This window comes from Lepidochelys kempii, chromosome 6, assembly GCF_965140285.1.
Source record: "Lepidochelys kempii isolate rLepKem1 chromosome 6, rLepKem1.hap1, whole genome shotgun sequence".
NCBI classification, from domain to species: domain Eukaryota; kingdom Metazoa; phylum Chordata; order Testudines; family Cheloniidae; genus Lepidochelys; species Lepidochelys kempii.
This window is the reverse complement of record NC_136385.1, coordinates 103,301,665-103,322,911: the sequence shown is the minus strand read 5'-3', so window position 1 is coordinate 103,322,911 and position 21,247 is coordinate 103,301,665. Positions and strand designations below refer to the sequence as shown.

At 41.6% G+C, this 21,247-nt stretch overlaps 1 protein-coding gene across 5 annotated transcripts in view; it reads left to right on the top strand.

The window, feature by feature from the left end:
• PPP4R3A (protein phosphatase 4 regulatory subunit 3A) overlaps window positions 1–21,247 on the top strand; it is a 72,750-nt gene that overhangs the window by 15,696 nt on the left and 35,807 nt on the right. For 4 of the 5 annotated variants that reach the window (XM_073349444.1, XM_073349441.1, XM_073349440.1 and 1 more), the window contains exons 3-4: window positions 12,571–12,669; window positions 16,383–17,000. In XM_073349444.1, the coding sequence (XP_073205545.1) occupies window positions 12,571–12,669; window positions 16,383–17,000 (717 nt within the window). The remainder of the gene's footprint in view (window positions 1–12,570; window positions 12,670–16,382; window positions 17,001–21,247) is intronic. The other variant, XM_073349442.1, reaches the window with a different exon arrangement.

The following is a 21,247-nucleotide window of genomic DNA, read 5'->3' as shown; positions in this document are numbered from 1 at the left end:
CAGTTTGAGAACTGCAAAACTAAGCATCTCCGATGGTATCTTCTAGACCAGAGGTGGGCAAACTATGGCCTGCAGGCCACATCCGGCCCGCAGGACCCTCCTGCCCAGGCCCTGAGCTCCTGGCTTGGGAGGCTAGTCCCTGGCCCCTCCCCTGCTATTCCCCCTCCCCCGCAGCCTCAGCACGCCGTGCCGCCGGTGCAATGCTCTAGACGGCGAGGTTGCGCAGCTGCAGAGCCGCGGCCTGACCTGGTGCTCTGGGCGGCGAAGCTGTAGCACCACCAGACACGATGCTCCAGGCCGCACGGTAAGGGGACAGGGAGCAGGGGGAGTTGGATAGATGGCTGGGGAATTCAGGGGGATTGGCAGGGGTGTGGATAGGGGTTGGGGCAGTCAGAAGGTGGGGCAGGAGTCCCAGGGGGGCACTCAGGAATGAGAATGGGGGGTTGGATGGGGCAGCAGGGGGCAGTCAGGGTTGGGGATCTGGGGCTAGTCAGGGGACAGGGAGTGGTGGATGGGGCAGGAGTCCCCTGAGGACCGTCGGGGGGGCGAGAAGCAGGGGGGTCAGGTAGGAGGCGGGGGCCGTGCTGTGCCTGGCTGTTTGCGGAGACACAGCCTCCCCTAACTGGCCCTTCATACAATTTTGGAAACCTGATGTGGCCCTCAGGCCAAAAAGTTTGCCCGCCCCTGTTCTAGACTGAACACTGAGTCCCATTGTGTAAATAGAAAGATTAACCTAAATCTATACAGAAGCCCCTGGAACCACATAAGATTGGGTCCCTAATCCTTGAACTATTGGAACTCATTTACAAAACTTTTCTTAAACATTACATGAATATTGTCTTATACTATAGAATTAGAATGTATAATCCCTATTCCATGATGAGATATCTTCGAGCTATAATGTGTCTTAATTAAAACTATCTTTAGATCCCCCCCTTTTTTTTTTTTAAATCATTGATTTTTATCCACCCTGCTCCAAGTACAGCAGTATATCTCTCCATGTTGCTCCCAGAGCTACTCTTCAATGCTGTCCACTCCCCCCTATTTGGCTGGAGGACCACTATATCCTTGGGGACTTTACTGAAGTAGGTGGGTGGTTAGGAGGTGAGAGTGGAAATTGGCTGAGCTATGTCTAGTGGCCTTGACTGTGGATATCACCACCACCAAACCTGGGCCTGGATATTACCTATTTCTGAATAATATAGGGAAAATGAAAAATTTTAAAAAACCAACAACAAAAACTGTAGCAATAATTGAATCAAGCATCTTAATTTGAGTGTTATCAGATGCTGGGCCTCCAGTCCCAGAGTTGACCTGACATAGGGAACTCCTGACTCTTGGCTATTTCACCTGTACAATGTGTGATGGTATTTCTGTGCCTCTCACAATCTGTGGTGTTCTTGTGCAGGAAGTAGATAATGGAACAAATCAGAAATGAGAGTGAACAGGTGCACATGTATGCTATATACTGTAGAGATTATATGCCTTCTGGAAGAGCTGTGTGGGAGCACTGGGGTAGGTACTTAGAGAGCAGTAAAGCTGCTGTGACATAGCAGAATACTTCTGTGGGCATTAAGCCAAACCCTAAAGGATCTGCACCCACAACAGCATGACTTTTGTGAACATACTGCATTGTTGATGCTTACACCAGCGCAGCCCCACCACTGTTACTCACAGTTCAGTTCTGTAATGTATATTCCAGAGTCCATCTCTAAAGAGCAATATGAGCTGTTTTTTTCCTAGCCCTTTTTCTGTCACCAAAAAATTAAGTGCTGCAAGCGTAGAGCCTCCTGGCCTAGAACAAGGCATCACTTGTTGCTGAACCACCTGCTCATCACCATTATAGTGCAGCTCCCTCATTTGGTTTGTATGCATTTACACCCTTCCAGTCTCTCTCTTCATTTCCGCTTTTCTTTTCCTCCAATCATTCCTTACACAGCACTCCTGGAAAATGTCTGTGCTGCTGTTCCTGCACCCATTGCTTTTCTAGGGGTACTGGCAAGAATCTCTACTGTGTGATATTGGTCCACTCATATTAGGCTTTCTTCTAGCTTATCCAGATTAGTCTCTTCCTCAAAAAATTGTGTTGAAATAGGAGAATTAAGTCAAAAATTCAGTTTAAATTTGTGGTGATTTTCATGCCTCTTTTCATGAGGAAGTAGTGCTGGTACAGTGGACGTGTCGTGTGGTATCTCATTGATGTGGAGTCCACAGATGTATAGAAAATGCTTGCTTGTAGATCCCTGGGTATTCACATGGATTTCACATCTGTTGTATTACCTTCCAGCTGCATCTTTCCCTAGCAAAATAGCCCATTTGTAGTTCAGCTACCATTGTTCCCCCTTCTGTGCTTGAGTTCTATGATCTCTCGTTCATAGGGTTAGGTCCTTGTACCTGTAAGCAGAGGGTTAACAACAATCTGCTGGGATAAGGGAGCCAGAAAGCTGGCTTAATTCAGCAGCAGGGGTTTCCCCTGAAGTGGAAGGAATCCCTGGCTGATTGTATCAAACCTCCTTGCAGTTCCAGGTACCGGGTTTGTTGCTGGACTGCTCTTGCAGATCCAGCAATCTTTGGCTGGCCTCTTAGGAGTTGTTACCATCCAGCACAAATTAGAGTAGCCTCAGGGATGTTTCAGCATGTTCTCAGGGCTGAACTGGTTCCCAGTCAGTTCTACACTTGGCATACCAGACAAAACATACCATAAAAATCATGCTCTAAAAGTTTAGCAAGCCTCACTAAAGGGTTGTTCTGCTATACATTTATGCATAAAGTTCAAGAATTGTCAGTCACAGCCTAAATCTTTTAAGGCCTCCTACTTCAAGCTTATTGGCAGAAGTTTTTCATGGGTATGTGAGAGTAACAAGCATTTGGAGCGTGTTCCTATTTACTTTTAGTTCAAGATGTTTATGATCAAAGTTCATGGTAGCAGGAAGAACATAATGCATTGCTTAATTATACTTTCATTAGCTGGAAACTTCCAAATACTCTGCATTTAAAAAAAAAAAAAAAGGCCTAAGAAGGCATACTTGATGTAGTAATACGTGTAATATGTTCAGTTTTGTACTCTATGGAAAGATTATTAAGATTTTGGATCTTTTAGACAACCTATTCAATAGCAAATTTCCTGGCATGCCTTCTTCCTTTAGGAGTGTTTTAAATATAGAAAATGAGGTTTCTGTTGGAGGCAGAAATAGCTAGGAAATGAAACTGAATTCTTCGAATTCCCTGTAGCTCAGAAAAAGGAGAGAAATTCAAAACTGCTATCAGAAAGCAGAAAAATTGCCACCTCTTCTCCTAGCAGTTCCTCTGCTGTGGCAAGACATGTCCCAGAGTCATATGACTGATGATTTGCTTGACCAATAAAAAAAGACTTCTCTTTTTTGGCTTATGTAATCCCTTGAAGAAGACACGGTCCATTCACTAAAGAGTTCATATTCAAATGTAGACAAGCACTACAGTTCAGCTACGTAATACAGTACCTTTAATCTATAGAGAGTAATGTATATTTTTAATACTATACTGTTAACGAATGGAGTGCATTTTTAGATTATTTTAAACCAATTATCAAAGCAATTGTAAAAATAAAAAACAAATTTAGGATTACAAACAGAAAAGGCAGATGGAAATGGTTAGTCCACTAAATACAGAAAGTACACTTGGGTTGGTGGGAATATCATAGAATCATAGAATATCATGGTTGGAAGGGACCTCGGGAGGTCATCTAGTCCAACCCCCTGTGGCCTCAGGGTGGTGGGGGGGCTGTCTCTGCACGCTGTCCCCACCCTGAGCGCTGACTCCACAGCTTCCATTGTGATGAACTGAGCTGTAGCTCACGAAAGCTTATGCTCAAATAAATTTGTTAGTCTCTAAGGTGTCACAAGTACTCCTTTTCTTTAAACTGGAATATGTTATTCTATCCCACGTTCTTGAAATATACTGCAACTAAAAACAAAAGTTCAGCTATTGAACATAGGAGCTAATAGAGCAAATGCAACAAAAAAATCACTTGTAGATATGTACTTAATATTTTTTGCAGTTTTCAGGAGACCCAAAGTGAATTTACAGAGCCTTCAGGATGAGCAAATAATATGGGACCAAATTCAGAATAAAAGTATTCGCATTGGTCATATTAGCAATATCGCCAGAAGATTACTTCAGTAGGTATCAGCTGAAACTGATTCATTCCTATCTGTTTGAGGGAACATGGTGTTCTGGCTTGACATAACTGATGCCTCAGAGATTATTTTTTGAAACTTGGTTTACCAGCAGGTCAGGCTACAGCATGTCATCAGAACATTATGTCACGGTATCCATTAGATGGTAAATTATATGACTCAGTAACATTAAGGTGTCTCTTCTGTTACATCTTCAGAACTGATTATAGATGCCTGCAAAGATGGCTGATGATCCTTTAAACATGTCAGTACTAGTGCAAGAAAAGACTACAGAACACGGTCAGTTTTCTAGAATTAAGATCAGCATCTCTTGCTACAAGATTCATCTTACTACAGAATTGTTTCCAAGGCATCAACTCTTCGAAATTACTCATTCTTATAAAGCCCCAACTTTTCCACAAGCATAATTAGTAACCATCTCACTAACATTCAAATGAAACCACTCTCGAATCTGCTGAAAAATAGTGTGATTTTTATTTTTATTTTTGGTAGGGTTATGGGGAGAAGAAAGTGAAACTATGATGATAACATAGAGCCAGCACTGGTCCCACTTAAAAAAACAAAAAACAAAAAACCTTGAGATTTATTTTTAAAGGAACTTTTAAAAATGAGTAGAAATGAATTAAGACAGATGTCAAGGGTGAGTAAATTCTGTATGGTAGCCCCGCTTACTTGCAGCAAAGCATCAGTCACCTGCTGATTTGATCTGCAATGGTGGGATTCCTAAAACATAGTGTCTCCAGAAATATACGTCAGATTGGGGCTTAAGAAAGAGATCTCGAGCGTGGCCATGGCCAGGGCTTTAAAAACCATTATCTGTCACTTTAAGCAGCCAAAGTTTACATATGATGGACATAATATGGTGGGTGATGTCAAACCAGCAACTAATTGTGCTGCATTCTGAACGAAATTCAAGAGATGTCATTACCCTGTTGAAAGTGTGACAATAAATCAATCCTTATGTTGATAAGTGCAGAACAGGTGTGCAGCCTATGCAAATAGCGAACCTGAAAAGTACTTAAATTCCATGTCCAATGCATAGCTTTCTTTAAAAGGGACACAGTCAGAATTCCTGGATGGGATTCTTAATTTTACTACCTCTGATCGAGTGTTACCAATATGATGATATGAAAAGGACAGATCGCTATTGACTGACTATGCCAAACAGCAAAAATTCTCTTTTCCTAGGACAAGGCAGTGTTGACTCATCCACCTGGCACAAGATATTTCTTCCAAGCCGCAAGCAGACGTGCATGATTCTCAGAGTTTAGAGAAAGAGTTACTCAGCAATAGCTTGCTGATAATCTTCTCTCATGTGTTTAGCTAAGTTCTTGCTAAAAAGTGTGTATCACCTTGATCAATCAGTCCCTCATATAGATTGTGCCGATCGCACAACAAGTCTTCCATTCTTCTCTTATCCTAGGTTTCCTTCTCCGTGTGCGGCCATGCGTTTTCATGATAAAATCTTCCCATCTCTTTGGAGATCAGCCGAGTGGTCGTTTCAGTTCCCATGGGTACCGCTTGGTGACAGCTGCAGTCCATCGATTGTCAGTGAGACTTGCTATATGCCCTGCCCATTGCATTTTATTGTACCCGCTTTCAACAATGACATCCTGCACTCCGCTCTGCTGTTTGATCACTTCATTGGGGACTCAGTTGCCATTAAAATCCCGCAAATTCTTCTTTCCATCCCCCTCTCCATGATACAGTTGTTGCTCCTCTATCTTCGTTAGCACCCATGTTTCGCTGCCATACAACATTGCCAGCAGTACTGTTGAGTTGAAGAGGTTGGCGCTTGTTGCCTTGTTGATTTTTTTTTTCTTGGAGGACATCCTTGATAGAATTGAATGTGCACCAACCAGCTTGCTTTGTTTGAGAGAGTTCGTCTTCCTGATCATGGCACATGTTAATTTTTTGGCCCAAATAAACTTATTGCTCAACTTCTTCTTTTTGTTCTCCCTTGACTATTGTTTGGGCTTTTGGCAAGGCATCAGACCACATACATTTTGTCTTCTGTAGTTTGATAGTGTTTTCGGTAATCAACACAATATCGTCCATAAATTTGAGGTGGTTTAACTGCTCTCCATTGACGCTGATTCCACCCTTCCAATTCATCCACCTCATTACCATTTCAAGACAGGCTGTGAAGAGTTTTGGTGAAACTGTGTCTCCTTGCTTCACACCTTTTTTGACTGGGTTGCGAAGGGGAGTGTCGAACAGAGTTATACCTGTAGTGCAGTCAGTTTGCTTCCTCTAATAGTCTGTAGTTTGTGTTGATGCCCTACTCTGCAAGAGCTTTCAGCATTCCATCGATCTCTACGCTGTCAAATGCTTTTTTATAGTTGATGAAGGCAATGCATAAAGGGAATTTGTATTCTCTTGAGCACTCCAATAGCTGTTTTGTAGTGAAGATATGGTCCATTATGCTGAAATTCCTTCAAAAACCTGCCTACTCTCTCAGCTGCTGCTTGTCCAGACTCTGCGGTTTGTTATTATTTTGGTGAACAGCTTGTAGACATGTGAGAGTAGGCATATTGGATGATAGTTCTTTAGAACTTCACGATCGCCCTTCTTGTACAGCAAAATGATGCAGGAACTTCCACCCAAGGACTAAGAAGAGAAACTTTAGACTTAAGTTTCTCCTTATGGAGTCAGCTCTTCATCTCTAGCTGGCTCATACTGCATTGGAATCCAAGCACAGCACTTTGGTGCGGAGCGCACTGGCCTGCCTCAGTAAGGGAGGCCACGGTGCCGGTGAATGACTTGGGGCCCAGAGACCTATGGCACCGCCGCTCTCTGGTACTGAAGACAAGTTCAGTGACTTCTCAGCACCGGCGAGTGAAATCGGTGCTACATAAACAGAGAAGAGATGAAAGGGGGTGCTCACCAACAGTCTGAGCAGTGGAGCGTGATGGGGCCCATAGAATGCATCCCACTTCTGGACACTCCGCTCCTACTCAGGGACAGCCGTTGACTCTGGCCACCAGGCAGAACCATTGAATCCAGTTCAGTTGGACTCCCCGAGACGGGAGAGCTACATTGGGGTGTTGAACATGCCGCCCATTCCTGACACATTTGAAGCCTCTAGGGACCTCATAGAGATGGCAACCCAGCACTCCCCGGCACCGGCAGAGCTGACAGCGCAGGCAACACAGAGAGCGCTGGCATTGGCAGCTCCAGCACTGCACAGGAGGGCTGGATTGTCTAAGGGAAAACTGGACATGCTGCGCCACCGGTTGTCCTCGCCTCAGCACCAGCACTGACCTGCCAGGCACCGCCGTGGAGCCAGAGATCAGACTCTTGAGTCGGAGCTGGAATCATATGTTTCCAGATGCATCTGGCACTGATTTCATCACTCCAGGCATAACAAGACACAACAACTTCTGATGATGCCCGGGCCGCTACAGTGACAGGCCCCCGCTCAGTGGCCATTCTGGACCCCATGGGCGTATCATCAAGCCCACGGGCCAAGCTTCAAATCACTTTCGGTCACCTCGGACAGATGGGGACCTCTGTCTGCTTCCATGGTGAGGGAACCACCAAGGGGTTTGGAGCCCAGCGCCCAGGCTGGCACTGAACCCAGCACAGAGTTTGTGTCCGGCACCGCATCTGCCCCTGCGCGGGAAGCACCTGCACGGGAGGACCTCTGTGAGTTGGAAGGTCAGGAGGACCTCTGCTCCTTCCTGAACCACAGCCCGGACTCACTCGCGGATGTCTTCTTCCTGTGCTGGAAAGGACGCCTGATGTACGCATTCTTGCCTTTCCCGTTCATCTACAAGGTCCAGCGAGAGAAAGTGTCATTGATTTTAATAGCACCAGCATGGCCATGTCAGCACTGGTTTACCACTCTGCTGGACCTGTCAGGGAATACGCTCATGACTTTGCCCTTGGTTCTGGACTTGATCACACTGCCACCTCCAGCACTTCAACCTAGATTCTCTCCATCTCGCAGCATGGAAACTCCATGGCTGAATGTGCTTGAACTTACCGGCTCGGACTCTGTTTGGGAGGTTCTCCTTGGCAGCAGGAAGCCTTCCACTCACACCACTCATCTGACAGAGTGGAAGAGATTTTCCATTTGGTCTCTCCAGAAAGGTACTCCTCCATTACAGTCCCGATTCCCTTTATCCTGGACTACTTGCTTCACCTGAAGCAACGGGGGCTGGCAGTTTAGTCAGTAGTGGTGCACCTGGCGGCAATTTCAGCTTTCCATCCTGGCTCAACGGGACACTCGGTGTTTACTAACCCTATGGTTGGCCGTTTCCTCAACGGGCTGGACAGATGGTACCCCAAGTAAAACAACTGATCCCTCCATGGGATCTTAACCAGGTGCTCTCAAGGCTTATGGTCCCTCTCTCTGAGCCTCTAGCAACATGCTCTCTGCTCTACCTGTCTTGGAAAGAGGCGTTCCTAGTGGCTGTAACATCAGCCAGGAGGCTTTCTGAGCTCAAGGCTTTGACGTCCAAGCCCCCTTATACCATTTTATATAAGGACATGGTACAATTGCAGCTGCACCCAGCTTTCCTCCCGAAGGCAGTTTTACAATTTCACGCGAATCAGGACATCTTTCTGCCAGTGTTGTATACTAAGCCACATGCCAATGACAAGGAACGCATGCTACATTCTCTTGATGTCAGACGGGCATTAGCCTTTTACATCGAGCGAACAAAGCCATTTAGGAAGTTGACGTAGCTCTTCATGTCTATTGCCAAAAGAATGAAGGGTTTCCCTGTTTCGTCTCAGAGATCTCTTCTTGGATCGTAGCCTGCATCAGAATGTGCTACAACCTGGCAAAGATTCCATCCCCTGCATTGACAGCGCACTCCACAGGAGCGCAGGCTTCATTACAGCATTCCTGGCACAGGTCCCCATTCAGAACATCTGCAGGGCGGCGACATGGTTGTCTATTCACACCTTTACATTGCACTATGCCATCGCTCAGCAGGCAAGAGACTATGCTGCATTTGGTAGAGCCGTGCTACAGCTGGCAGCTCGGTGAACTCTGACCCCTCCTTTGGGGGACTGCTTGGGAGTCACCTACTTGGAATTGACATGAGCAATCACTTGAAGAAGAAAAAGTGTAACCACTTTTCATACCTGTTGTTCTTCGAAATATGTTGCTCATGTCCATTCCAGGACCCACCCACCTCCCCTCCGTCAGAGTATCCGGTAAGAAGGAACTGAAGAGGTGGCGGGTCGGCAGGGACCTATACTCACTGCCATAAGTGCGCCACTCCAGAGGGCTCCACAGCTGACCCGACAGGCACCGCTAGGGGAAAAACCTTCCAATTGTGCATGCGGCTCACACACAGCTACTTACAATGGACATAAGCAACACATCTTGAAGAACAACAGTTATGAAAGGTAGGTAAGCACTTTTTTGTAAATTCATTTGCCATTTAGAAACCACGAATAGTCTAATTCCAAAGCACTTAGGAGCATAACAGCATAGTGGCTTATTCTAGACTTATTATGAGAAGACTATATATGCATTTGTAATATATATGTGACAAGAGTTGAAGGCAGTAAGATAAGTAGCTCTAACAAAGTTTGGAAACACTAGTATGATAAATGGAATGTTGCTTTTATGAACTTAAAGCAACCTTGAAAGCTATTAAAGGATGTTCACTTATCCAAAGTATTTTTGCTAGTAATTTCTTTAGTTAATATTTTCAAAAAGTAGAATGCTAAGTAAACTCCATATTAGGAAAAGATAGAAAGGATATTGCTTGACCTTATTTGAAAAGCAGTAGCTGATGTTGTTCAACAGAAGTAATTGTGTTTAAACCAGTGGTTCTCAACCTGTGGTCAGTGGACCCCTGAGGGGTCTGCAGATTTTCTGAGATTTCCAAAGGGGTCTGTACCTCGTTTTGAAATTTTTAGAGGTCCGCAAATGAAAAAAGCTTGAGAACCACTGTGTTAAACTATTATATGAATGATTATGTTTGACCTTCTTGTATCTTTCCTTCTTGTTATGAGTAACTTCCCTATTAGTCTTGATGGTCATGTCTTTGACAGAGGGGAAAAATGCATCTTACCTATTGACTTCTTTCTGCTTTGAAATGGTTTGTCCAGCAATCCAACCGCACCCAATTAAATGAGAATTTTATCTATTGTACTAGTCTATATCAAGTTAGCATTACTATTTAAAGTGAAATTAATCTTTTAAATAAACACAGGGCCTGGCACAATGGGGACCTGATTCTGATTGGGGTCTGTGGGTGCTATTGCTATTTATTATTGACAGAAGTTTCAGTATAGGTAGTGCTAGAATTTGATACAGATTCATAGAGTAACTGCAGTTTTCAGTTAGGTGGTGGTAAAATAAGAAACTGTGCTGAAGAAACATCAATTTGATATCTGGTTCTTATGTCATTATTTCAGTGATCTTCAGTTTTCTTTCCTACTGTCTTTTTTTCCCCCCCGCCCTCCTAAAAATTATAGGCAGTGTATTTTCCTTCCTCATTAGGTGACAGCAGCACCATGTGCTGCTAATTTACCACCAACGCATTTGCACTGTAATCTGTCTCGCATGAGGATACATCATTCATTGCAACTTTTTTCCTTTTGTATTTTGGAGGTGGCTTGCTAAATCTCTTCCTTCTGTCCACCACCTCTTCCCCAACCCTTTGGAAAAAGAAAAGGTAAACTGCCGTTTGCAAGATAAACTCAATGGTATATTTGAAGCTGAATAGGTGCTCTGGTAATGGCAAAAGGATATTACTTTCTTGATTGACTTGCTCACAGTGGAGCAGGATAGTAGTGCTGTGCTATTTGACTAGTTTATTATTTTTTTTAAGCGTTGGGGATTGGGTAATGGGTAGAGGCAAAAATGAAGATATTTTTCTGGCAAGTTCACTTTAAAATAAAAATGCTCACTTTCCCTTTTATGGTTGTTATCCATTTAATGCTTGTTGAAGTAAACAAAAACCCACTTGACATATGAAATGTTTAATTATGTAAGTCTCTTGTAACCTCTCACTATGACAAATTTAAAATGAACTCCTTTAAAAATGAGAGTAGTAAACTAAACAAGGTTATGCATAATGTAGCATAGGTCTTCTGTTGTATAGCATGCTTCAGATTTAAATGTTGAATTTGATCAGAAAAGAGTTTCTGATGTTTTAATTTTTTATATATCCAATGAGTGAGTGTATATTTTTGCATTTGACTACAAAAGGTGGTCTTTTATCAGGCCAGCTGTATAACTCTAATTCATATTTCTTTTAAACGGTACAAGAAGAGAAAAAGAAGTTCCTAAATAACACTCTGGTTACTTTCTCCAGACCTGAGAAAGAGCTCTGTGAAGCTCAAAAGCTAGTCCCTTCCATGATCAAAATTTGGTTCAGTAAAAGATATTTCCTCACCTTCCTCGTCACTCTCATATCCTGGGACCAACACAGCAGCAAACTAAACACTGCAAACTAAACTTGAATGCACTACTTAAATAAAGTAGATTATACCGAGATGCATGTAAAGGGAATTAGCAGTCTGTTAATTTTAGCAATATGTTTCCTCATAGCCCTGCTCAGAGAGAGAATTGATACCTTTGTTTGAAAAGGTACACCAGATTATCAGCTTCTATGCCTGTTTAATACCCCTGCATATACTATGCTGATTTAGCTTCAGAAACGACAGGGCAACACTTGGACATGATCACAGGCTCAGTAAGAGACAAGCACAACTTGGTGCCATTTTAACCAAGTTTTGTGGTCTAGCAAACTGGTAAATGTTATATCCTTTCAGATTTAAAATAAAGGTGGGGAGGGCATACAGTTGAGTATAATGGTAGAAAAGACATTCATACACCCAATAAATTAGCTCCATGCTTATCAATAGCTTTGTCATAGTTTCAAATTTATAGGCATTTTTAGAAATACATCTCCGTGGTACTTAGACACTGCATCAGCATAACGCTTTCTGGGGCATAACAGGTCTGGAAGCTCACTGTGACCCTGATCCTGCACACGACTTATGCATGTGTGTAATTTTATGCACCGTCATTAGTCCCATGGAAGTCTAGTTAATATAACTGATGTATTGTACTTGTTAGCATTTTTTATTAGGGACGGAAGGAGAATAATTACATCCTGAAGCTAAAGAATGGTATATACATTATTCAAATACAATTTTTAGTTGCATAAAGTAAGATTAAAACAGTTTTCAGTATTATTCTTTGACTTAGTTTATTTTGGTTTGTATAAAATGTGACTATTTCAAGATCCTAGAAGCTTCAAACATAACTTTAAAATATGATGATTGAATATGTATTGTTATACTGTCCTTCTGGTTTTTGGTTTCACGTTTGCCTTGTTAAATTAACTGATAGATCACTCTTTTTTAAAACATTTTTTAAAACCTGTGATAGCTAAAATATAACTCCATCTCTTTCAAGGACACTTTGATTGTGTGGTCTGAAGCTGAAAATTATGACTTGGCACTTAGCTTTCAAGAAAAAGCAGGATGTGATGAAATATGGGAAAAAATATGTCAGGTATGTTTGAAAAATGGAAGATTATCTGGATGTTGCAATGTTATGCCTTTGATTTTTATGGACTGTTTTAACAATAAGATTAAGCATAGTACTTGTAAGTAAAAATACAGAGGGAAAAAAATTACATATTTGGTAATTGAGAAACTGCTGCTTTCCCCATAAAGTCTGGTGCTAAGCTTAGCAGTTACAGTTTTGAGGAGAGCTTTCAAATATATTAAAAGTATCTTTGAGATTCACCCACACTTTCCCTAAGGAAAGTTTGCACAAAGTACAGGTTCATGAAAAAGTTTAGACAAACATAGGTCTGTGTCAAGTTTTACTTAGCCCTGCCTTGAGTACAGGGGACTGGACTGGATGGATGACTCTTAAGGTCCCTTCCAATCGTACACTTCTATGAGGTTTCATAACAATGATTTCGTTAGTTACTAATTACTTCATTTTTTTTAAGGTGGGAGATAGTTTCAAACTGCACTTCAACATTAGAAGTGACTGTAGAATAGAGATTGTATTTGATTTAATCTACCTGTTATCTTTTCCATTTTTGTAGGTTTCTTAATGCTAGTCTGTTTTCCCTCCTAATTCCCTGTTCTTCATATAATTTTTTCTTATCTGTGCCTTTCTCTTCCTTCTCTCTCGTACCCTCCTGTTTCAGTTGCCTTTCTGCTGTACCAGAGAGAGGGGAACTTGGTTAATTTACTTGAGTGGATTATTCTTCTGCATGTGTGTGATGGAGTCCCTGTGGTGACTGGCAGGGGTTGAAAGATTTATTTGACATTTTTAGGTTGGGAGTCAGATCTGTACCTCTATATTCTCCCCCAAAAGTTCTGACCTTTTCAATTTAAAGTAGTTAAACTGTTCATCGTACACTGCATTTTAATTGTGACGTCAATCAACTTTCTATTTAATACAATTTTTAATATATTTTACTAGGGCTGGTTGAATAACAGAAAATATATTGACTGCATGTATCTGCTGTATTCCACAGTGTTAATAGCATTTGGCCAGCTATGTAGATGTTTGAATACCACCCAAATAAATTCACTGAATATTATTACTAATGTCTCGTTTGCTTGATGTTACTTTCTCTCCTTCCTAGCTTCACTTCGTTCTTTTTCTTTTCTGTAATAAACCATGGGGTGTCGCTTCTTCCATCTCTGCTTCCCTTTTCTTTCTCTCTGCCCCCTTATCTCTCCCACCACCCCTTTATCTGTCTCTCTTCTTTCTCTCCTCCCCTCCTCTCCTTCTGTCCTGTATATTTTGTCCTTCCACTTCTCTCCATAGATCAATGTCTTCATACATCTCATTTTTTCTATTTTAGCCCATTGAGCTCTCCCACGCATGAACCCACGATCGGAAATATTGCCAGAGGATTAAAACTGTTAGCTATAGACAGTTTCAAAAGATAGGGTGGCACCCACTGTTCCTAGGGAATACCCAGGTGAAAAGTCAATCATTTCCAGCTTTGGGAAAATTGAATGTGCTAGTGTTCTTGCCAGGTTGTTGACCTTGGACTGTGTTTTGAGGCCCCACCTTTTATATCCACCTGTGGCTGGAGGGCATCCAAATTTGAAGCCTTTGAGTCTCTCTCTCCTTCCCCCAGCCTTCTTTGGTTGCTATGAGGATGGAGAAGTGTCCTCATTATTCTTCCATAGCCTTCTTTCTGGCTGCTGCAAGAATGAGGTGTTGGTTATATATCTCCACTAGCCTCCTGGCTGCGTCAATGGGGTGAGAGTGTCAACCTCTTCCATTCCCTCAGGTTTTTTGGCTACTGCAGATATATTGAACAAAGGGCAGAGTATTGGAAACAACCTTCATTTTTGAGTCCTCTTTCTCAGTGAATAGCACCAGTGCCTGTCTCTGCTGATGTTCAGTTTTCCCAAACTGCAGCAGAACAAAACTGACTTGATTCTTGTCATTTTCACTACTACCCACATATGTAAGAAATACCAATAAACACTGACAAGACTCCGGTCAGTTCATTCTGGTGTAGCTCATGGAAAGTTCTGATCAGCAGCAGAGGTAGTTGAACAAGTTGTATATAAACTTAAGAAGATTGCGCTGCATCAGTTTAATATCTATTTGCGTTAGAACCTTATATTCAAAATCATAAGTGTTAGAAAAAATATTTTTAATTGAAAGTTTAGATTCTGCAGATGTGTTGTTCACCTAGGAACACTTCTTATTCACCTTGGGCAAGGGGACTTTTCAAGCTCTCGTGATGGGCACCTGAGAAGTGCTGCTGATGATGATAATAATGTCTTCCTTTTTGCCTGAAGTATTCAGAAAATTCTGCTATTTCTCTATTCCCTGTATTTCCAGTTTCCTGACATTTAAGTATTCAGCTTTATACAAACTAATACAATTAAATATCTAGTCCAGAATATTACTCCGTTTCAAAATCGTATATTAATGAAGGTGTTCAGTGTCCCATACTGTGCCTTTTATGCCAGGATTCAAAAGCACATCAGAACCTGAATTGCATTGTATTTAAATGGCAAACTCTTATTCATGCATTTATTTTTGGCTCCAGGAAGTACAGTAACTCCTTGCTTAACGTTGTAGTTATGTTCCTGAGAAATGCTACTTTAAGCAAAACGATGTTAAGCGAATCCAGTTTCCCCATAAGAATTAATGTAAATGGGAGGGTTAGGTTCCAGGGAAATTTTTTTCACCAGACAAAAAACTACACACACACACAGAGAGACAGTGTAAGTTTTAAACAAATTAATACTGATGATTGTGAAGCTTGGTTGAGGTAGTGAAGTTAGAGGATGGGATATTTCCCAGGGAATGCTGTAGTGCTAAATGATCTAGCATTTGGCTGAGCCCTCAAGGGTTAATGTAGCCTCACACTGTACAAGGTAGCAGGAATGGAGGGAGGGGAGACAGCATGGCAGACAGAGAGACACACTCTGTGTGTGGGAGAGAGAGAGATGTGCATTGCCCCTTTAAATACGCTGACACCACATTCTAAGTACATTGTCTTTAAAAAGATCAGGAAGTTGAGACAGCAGCTGCGGCTAGCTCTCTCAGTCCTGAGTCCTGTTGTGTCTCCCCCCTGCTCTATATGGAGAAGGGGTAAGTGGGGGGCAGGAGTAGGAGGAAGGGGACACCCTGACATTAGTCCACCTCTTTCCCCCTATCCCCTGCACAGCAAGCAGGAGGCTCCCAGGAGTAGTTCCAAGGCAGAGAGCAGGAGCAGCACATGGCAGTCGGGGAAGGGATGGCTGAACTACTGGCAATTGGTAGCCTGCTGGGCAGCTGCTGCACAGGGAACTTAGGGGAGCGGGGCGCTGATTGCGGGCTGCCGGTCCATCCTGGTGCCAAGCCCCTACCAGCTAGCTCCAATGGCTTGCTCTTCCTGCAAGCAATGGACAAATCAGGTGGCTGCCAAGCAACGTTATAAGGGATCATTGCACAACTTTAAACGAGCATGTTCCCTAATTGATCAGCAACGTAACAATGAGACAACTTTATCCGGGACACTTTAAGTGAGGAGTTACTGTAGAATAATTGACATTCCAGATCATGCTTTTAATAAAAATATGATTAGAAGTCTTTGTACTATCAAGGAGTGTAGTGTGGCTTTTTGCTGTTTTCCTTCACCCTCTGTCACTTACTGGAAATGCACATCTTTAGAAATTTTTTTTTTTTAAAAATTGCCAGTAGAAATTTTACAAAATTTACTTACAAAAAATGTCTCATTGCAATAGGTTCAAGGAAAAGATCCTTCAGTGGATATTACTCAGGACCTTGTAGATGAATCTGAGGAGGAACGTTTTGATGATATGTCATCACCAGGTCTAGAATTGCCATCTTGTGAATTGAATCGGCTAGAGGAAATTGCGGAACTTGTGGCATCTTCACTGCCTTCCCCACTGCGTCGTGAAAAACTCGCACTAGCATTGGAAAATGAGGGCTATATTAAAAAGCTCTTAGAAATTTTTCATGTGTGTGAGGACTTGGAGAACCTTGAAGGACTACACCACTTGTATGAAATTATCAAGGGAATCTTCCTTTTGAACAGAACTGCACTTTTTGAAGTAATGTTTTCTGAGGAATGTATAATGGACGTAATTGGATGCCTAGAATATGATCCTTCTTTATCGCCGTCACGGAAACACAGGGAATTTCTGACAAAAACAGCAAAATTTAAAGAGGTGATTCCTATATCTGATCCAGAGCTGAAGCAAAAAATTCATCAAACATACAGAGTACAGTATATCCAAGATATGGTTCTACCCACTCCCTCAGTGTTTGAAGAAAATATGCTGTCAACACTTCACTCTTTCATTTTTTTTAATAAAGTGGAAATAGTTGGTATGTTACAGGTAAGTCTGAAGCTCTTACTTTTTAACGTGGAAAGTTGACTTGAAACTGGCTTTCAGCATCTTTTTTTTATATATATATTTTATTATGTGCAAAAGATTAACAAAGTTTGGAAGGCTGAGCTATAAAGTTGATATTCTGCAATTAAAATGTGAACTTTAGACTTATTACTGTAGAACTTATAGTGTAAATGTAACAACCTACCTTAGTACCTAATTGAGCAAAGTTGAATTGAAGTTAGCAAGGTGTAGTGAGTATTCTTACCCAGTTGTTACGCCTTTACTTGTTAAGACTGCAGCCTCTGTAACTAAGAATGAATGTGCCCTAAATCTTTTCACCTAAAATTTCACATGTATGATTTTATGCCAGAGTAGAATTTTTCTGAAGGTTGAGGCCGTGCAGACAAGTTGTTTGGAAGATACAAATTTGAAAAAATAGTGGTGACTTAGTTTCTTAAACATGTTCCTAATTGTTTTGTCTCATAATTGCAAAATGGTTTTGCCAAGGAACGCCCAATCTGTTCTAATCTGTCTTGTTTTGAATTTGTGCATTTGTTGAAAAGTTTTCATGGAGAAATTTAGATATTAAAAACAATTTATGCATGGTGTTCTTACCCACACACATTGCTTAGGTATTCATACCCAACCCTGTGAACTGGGCAGAAGTAAGTATCAACTCTGTGTAGCACACTGAGCGCTATAAGGCTTTCATCAGAGCCAGGCAGAGTTGGTAAGGCACACAGATGTGTATTTTATTAATCTGCAGTCAATGGATCCCAGCTTCTTAAACCAAACAAAAGCAAGAATGATGGAGATAATGGTCGTGTTTTCTTGGTAACTGTGTAGTCTGTAGAAGTGACCACAGTGCTAAATGTTTCTGCAGACTTGCTGTGACTGTGGTCCTAGTGGGGCCCGGCTATGGTAACTCAATTAGGGTGCATTGCAAAAAATGGGGCAGCCAAACCCTAAAAAGCTGGTGGATATTCCAAAACTTAGATTTACCAAGCTAGCATAAAACAGCTTCTTTTTACCTTACTGCTTACTCAGAAGTCGAGACACAGTTCCCTTAAAGTAATCCAGCCTCAGGCCTCCATCCAGGAACCCACATCAAATATGATGAAAGTTTCTGTAAATCTTATTTCATCGCGTAAAAGAAAAGGTTTTACCAATCCCAAAGGATTGGACACATTACCTCTCAGGTTAATGAATGTTTCAGATCTTACCCAAATACACGCTACAGCCAATTCTTATTAACTAAATTAAAATTATTAAAAAACAAGAGGTTAAAAGATGGTTAAAAGATCAATGTACATACAGACATGAGTTCAATTCATTTAGGTGCAGATTCATAGCTGAGATGGTGAGCTTTGTAGTTGCAAAGAGTTCTTTCAGAAATAGTTCGTAGTTTATAGTCCAATGTCCAAATATCATATTCAGGGCATACCAGCATAACTGGGACCTCAGTCTTGTGACTCAGACTTCCCCTGATGTAGCCTAAGCAGATCTGAGATGACAGAATCAGGATCCAAGGATCTTTTATACAATTTCATGTCTTTTGACAAGTTGGAGTTCCTCAGGGAACAAAAGGTAATTAGGATGACTTTGAAGGAGGTCCATAGCTAGTACTTAACTATAAGAATTAGCATAAGGCCATTTGCTTGTTCCTCCACCATTCACAGTACATTTTCAAAGAGAGATGAATACCAAGATATCCCATGTTTACAATTCATTTAAATGTTAGGATCTTCTTTTGACCTCTGAATTATCAGAATGCAGCGTAGACAGGGACTGTTGATTGCATTGTTGACCCTACTCCTATATTTGTAATTACAGAAAAACAAACATCTCCCCACGTCTTTTAAGGGTTATTTATTTTGCAGGATATTTAACCCTTTTAGCCATGTGTCACACTTGCCATAACATTTTAAGCTTAGTTTATTTAGATGAGCCTCAAAACACCCTGTTGAATATCGTTACCCCATAACAGATGGGGAAACTGTGGCTGAAAGATTAAAATTACTTGCCCATAGTTACATGGGCAAGTCAAACCCAGGTCTCCTGATTTCTAGTCTAACTTACTAGGCTACGATGCTCCTCAGCTGAATCACTTGATCTCTGAATGTGTTTTCCTGTGTGTAGAACGGGGAGAATGCACATATTGCCTAAATTTTCAAAAATTGACTAATAATCTTGGGGTGGCCAGCTTGAAACACTTTAAAGGCCTGATCTTCAGAAAGTGCTCAGCGCCCACCCTCTGAAAACTGCCCATTTAGGTGCCTTATGTTAAGCATCCAGGCTCATTAGTCACTTTTGAAAATCTTGACCTCTTTGTCCACCTCAAAGGTGCTTACCCTCCCCCACCCATTGCCATCTTACTTATTACAAAATTGGAATGCTGTTTGCTGATGGCAATTCTTCAACAAAAAAAACTTCTTCAAAAACAGACTCCAACAAGAGACTGCTGAATTGGAATTAATTTGCAAAGTGGATACCATTAACTTAGGCTTGAATAAAGACTGGGAGTGGATGTGTCATTACACGAAGTAAAACTATTTCCCCATGTTTATTCCCTCCCCCCCCACACACACTTTTCCTCACACGTTCTTGTCAACTGCTGGAAATGGCCCACCTTGATTATCACTACAAAAGTTTTTTTTCCCTCTCCTACTGGTAATAGCACCCTACCTGATCACTCTCATTACAGTGTGTATGGTAATACCCATTGTTTCATGTTCTCTGCGTATATAAAATCTCCCCACTGTATTTTCCACTGCAAGCATCCGATGAAGTGAGCTGTAGCTCACGAAAGCTTATGCTCAAATAAATTTGTAGTCTCTAAGGTGCCACAAGTACTCCTTTTCTTTTTGCGAATACAGACTAACATGGCTGCTGCTCTGAAACCTGTTTGCTGATGGTGTCATTTGCTGACCCAACAAACATCAACCACTGACTCCAAGTTACATGAATTGGATAAGCTTTGGGGAGGAAATTTGGGCAAGAGGAGTTAGTACTGCAACAGCCTCAAGCAGCAAGACATGCATCACATGTGCAGCTGTCAGAAATAGGAGCATCTGTTATACAGGATGAAGGAGTTGATAGAATAATAGCAGACCAGTTTCTTCTCTACTGTTGGTTTTTGTGCCTTAGCCAGTGGTGATAGTGTATTGCATGTGGAGTATGGTTGAAGAACTTGTATGCAGGGGGTACTTTGAGGCTGGAGTCTTGGTTCTCACGTTGACTTGCTATATGACCTTGGATAAGTCACTTAAACCCCTCCCTACTTCTGTTTCTACTGTCTATAAATGAGAATAATGCTTATCAACCTCACAGTGGGGCTGTGAGGATTAATGATTTACTTTAAACATAAAAACGTGAGTCCTATTAATTGCCCTCTGTAGCTTTGAAAAGCAGAGAGCAGCACTACACAGGGCAGACTAAACATCCTTCACTGTATCCTAGCTCTTCTGACTTCCACAAAGTATCAAGAAGGAGGGAAAATTCTCAGGTATATCAATTGGGAAGGATTTGAAAATGGAAGATGTTTGGCAGAAACATCTAATTCTGCTTGTTTCTGGAGAAAATGAAAGAAGGTACACAGAATAGTAATGGATGCTTTACCCTGTGCTAGAGGGAATGGCTTATTGGTACATTTGAAAGCTTGAAAAATTTACCAAACATTACTGGCCCAAAGTTTAAACCTACTAATCTGGCTGAAATACAGCTGTGCCTCAAGCCATACACCTCCCAAACTGTGTTATCTGAGATTTTAAAGCAACAAAAGGCTTTTGAACTGTCAAACTTATCAGGGTGGCAGCTCGCCCCCAATACATTAATTTATGCTGCCCTCTCTTCTTCTTCCCACATACAGTAAATATTAAGGTTTGACACAGTGTTCATTTTTAATTTCTTTTCTCTTTATATGACACCAAAGACTCCCTGAGATCAAATTTTAAAACCAACAAGCTGTCTTTTCACTGTCATCTTGTATCTCCTCCCTAGTTCGGTTTACATCTTTATTGATTGACTCTCATTCATTTCACTGCTCCACATTCTTTCTTGCTCCCTTCCCTACTCTGGGAGAGGAGAAAATGCAGTGGTGGAGCTAAATATGAGGTATAGTTTATGGTGGAGCTAAATATGGGGTCTGGCTTGAATGAAGGAAAGAGAACAAGTCAGGTATATTAGTGGAAGAGGAATGAAAGTAGGAAAGACCACACTCGTGTGTGTTTTTTTTTTTTTAAACTTGAGCT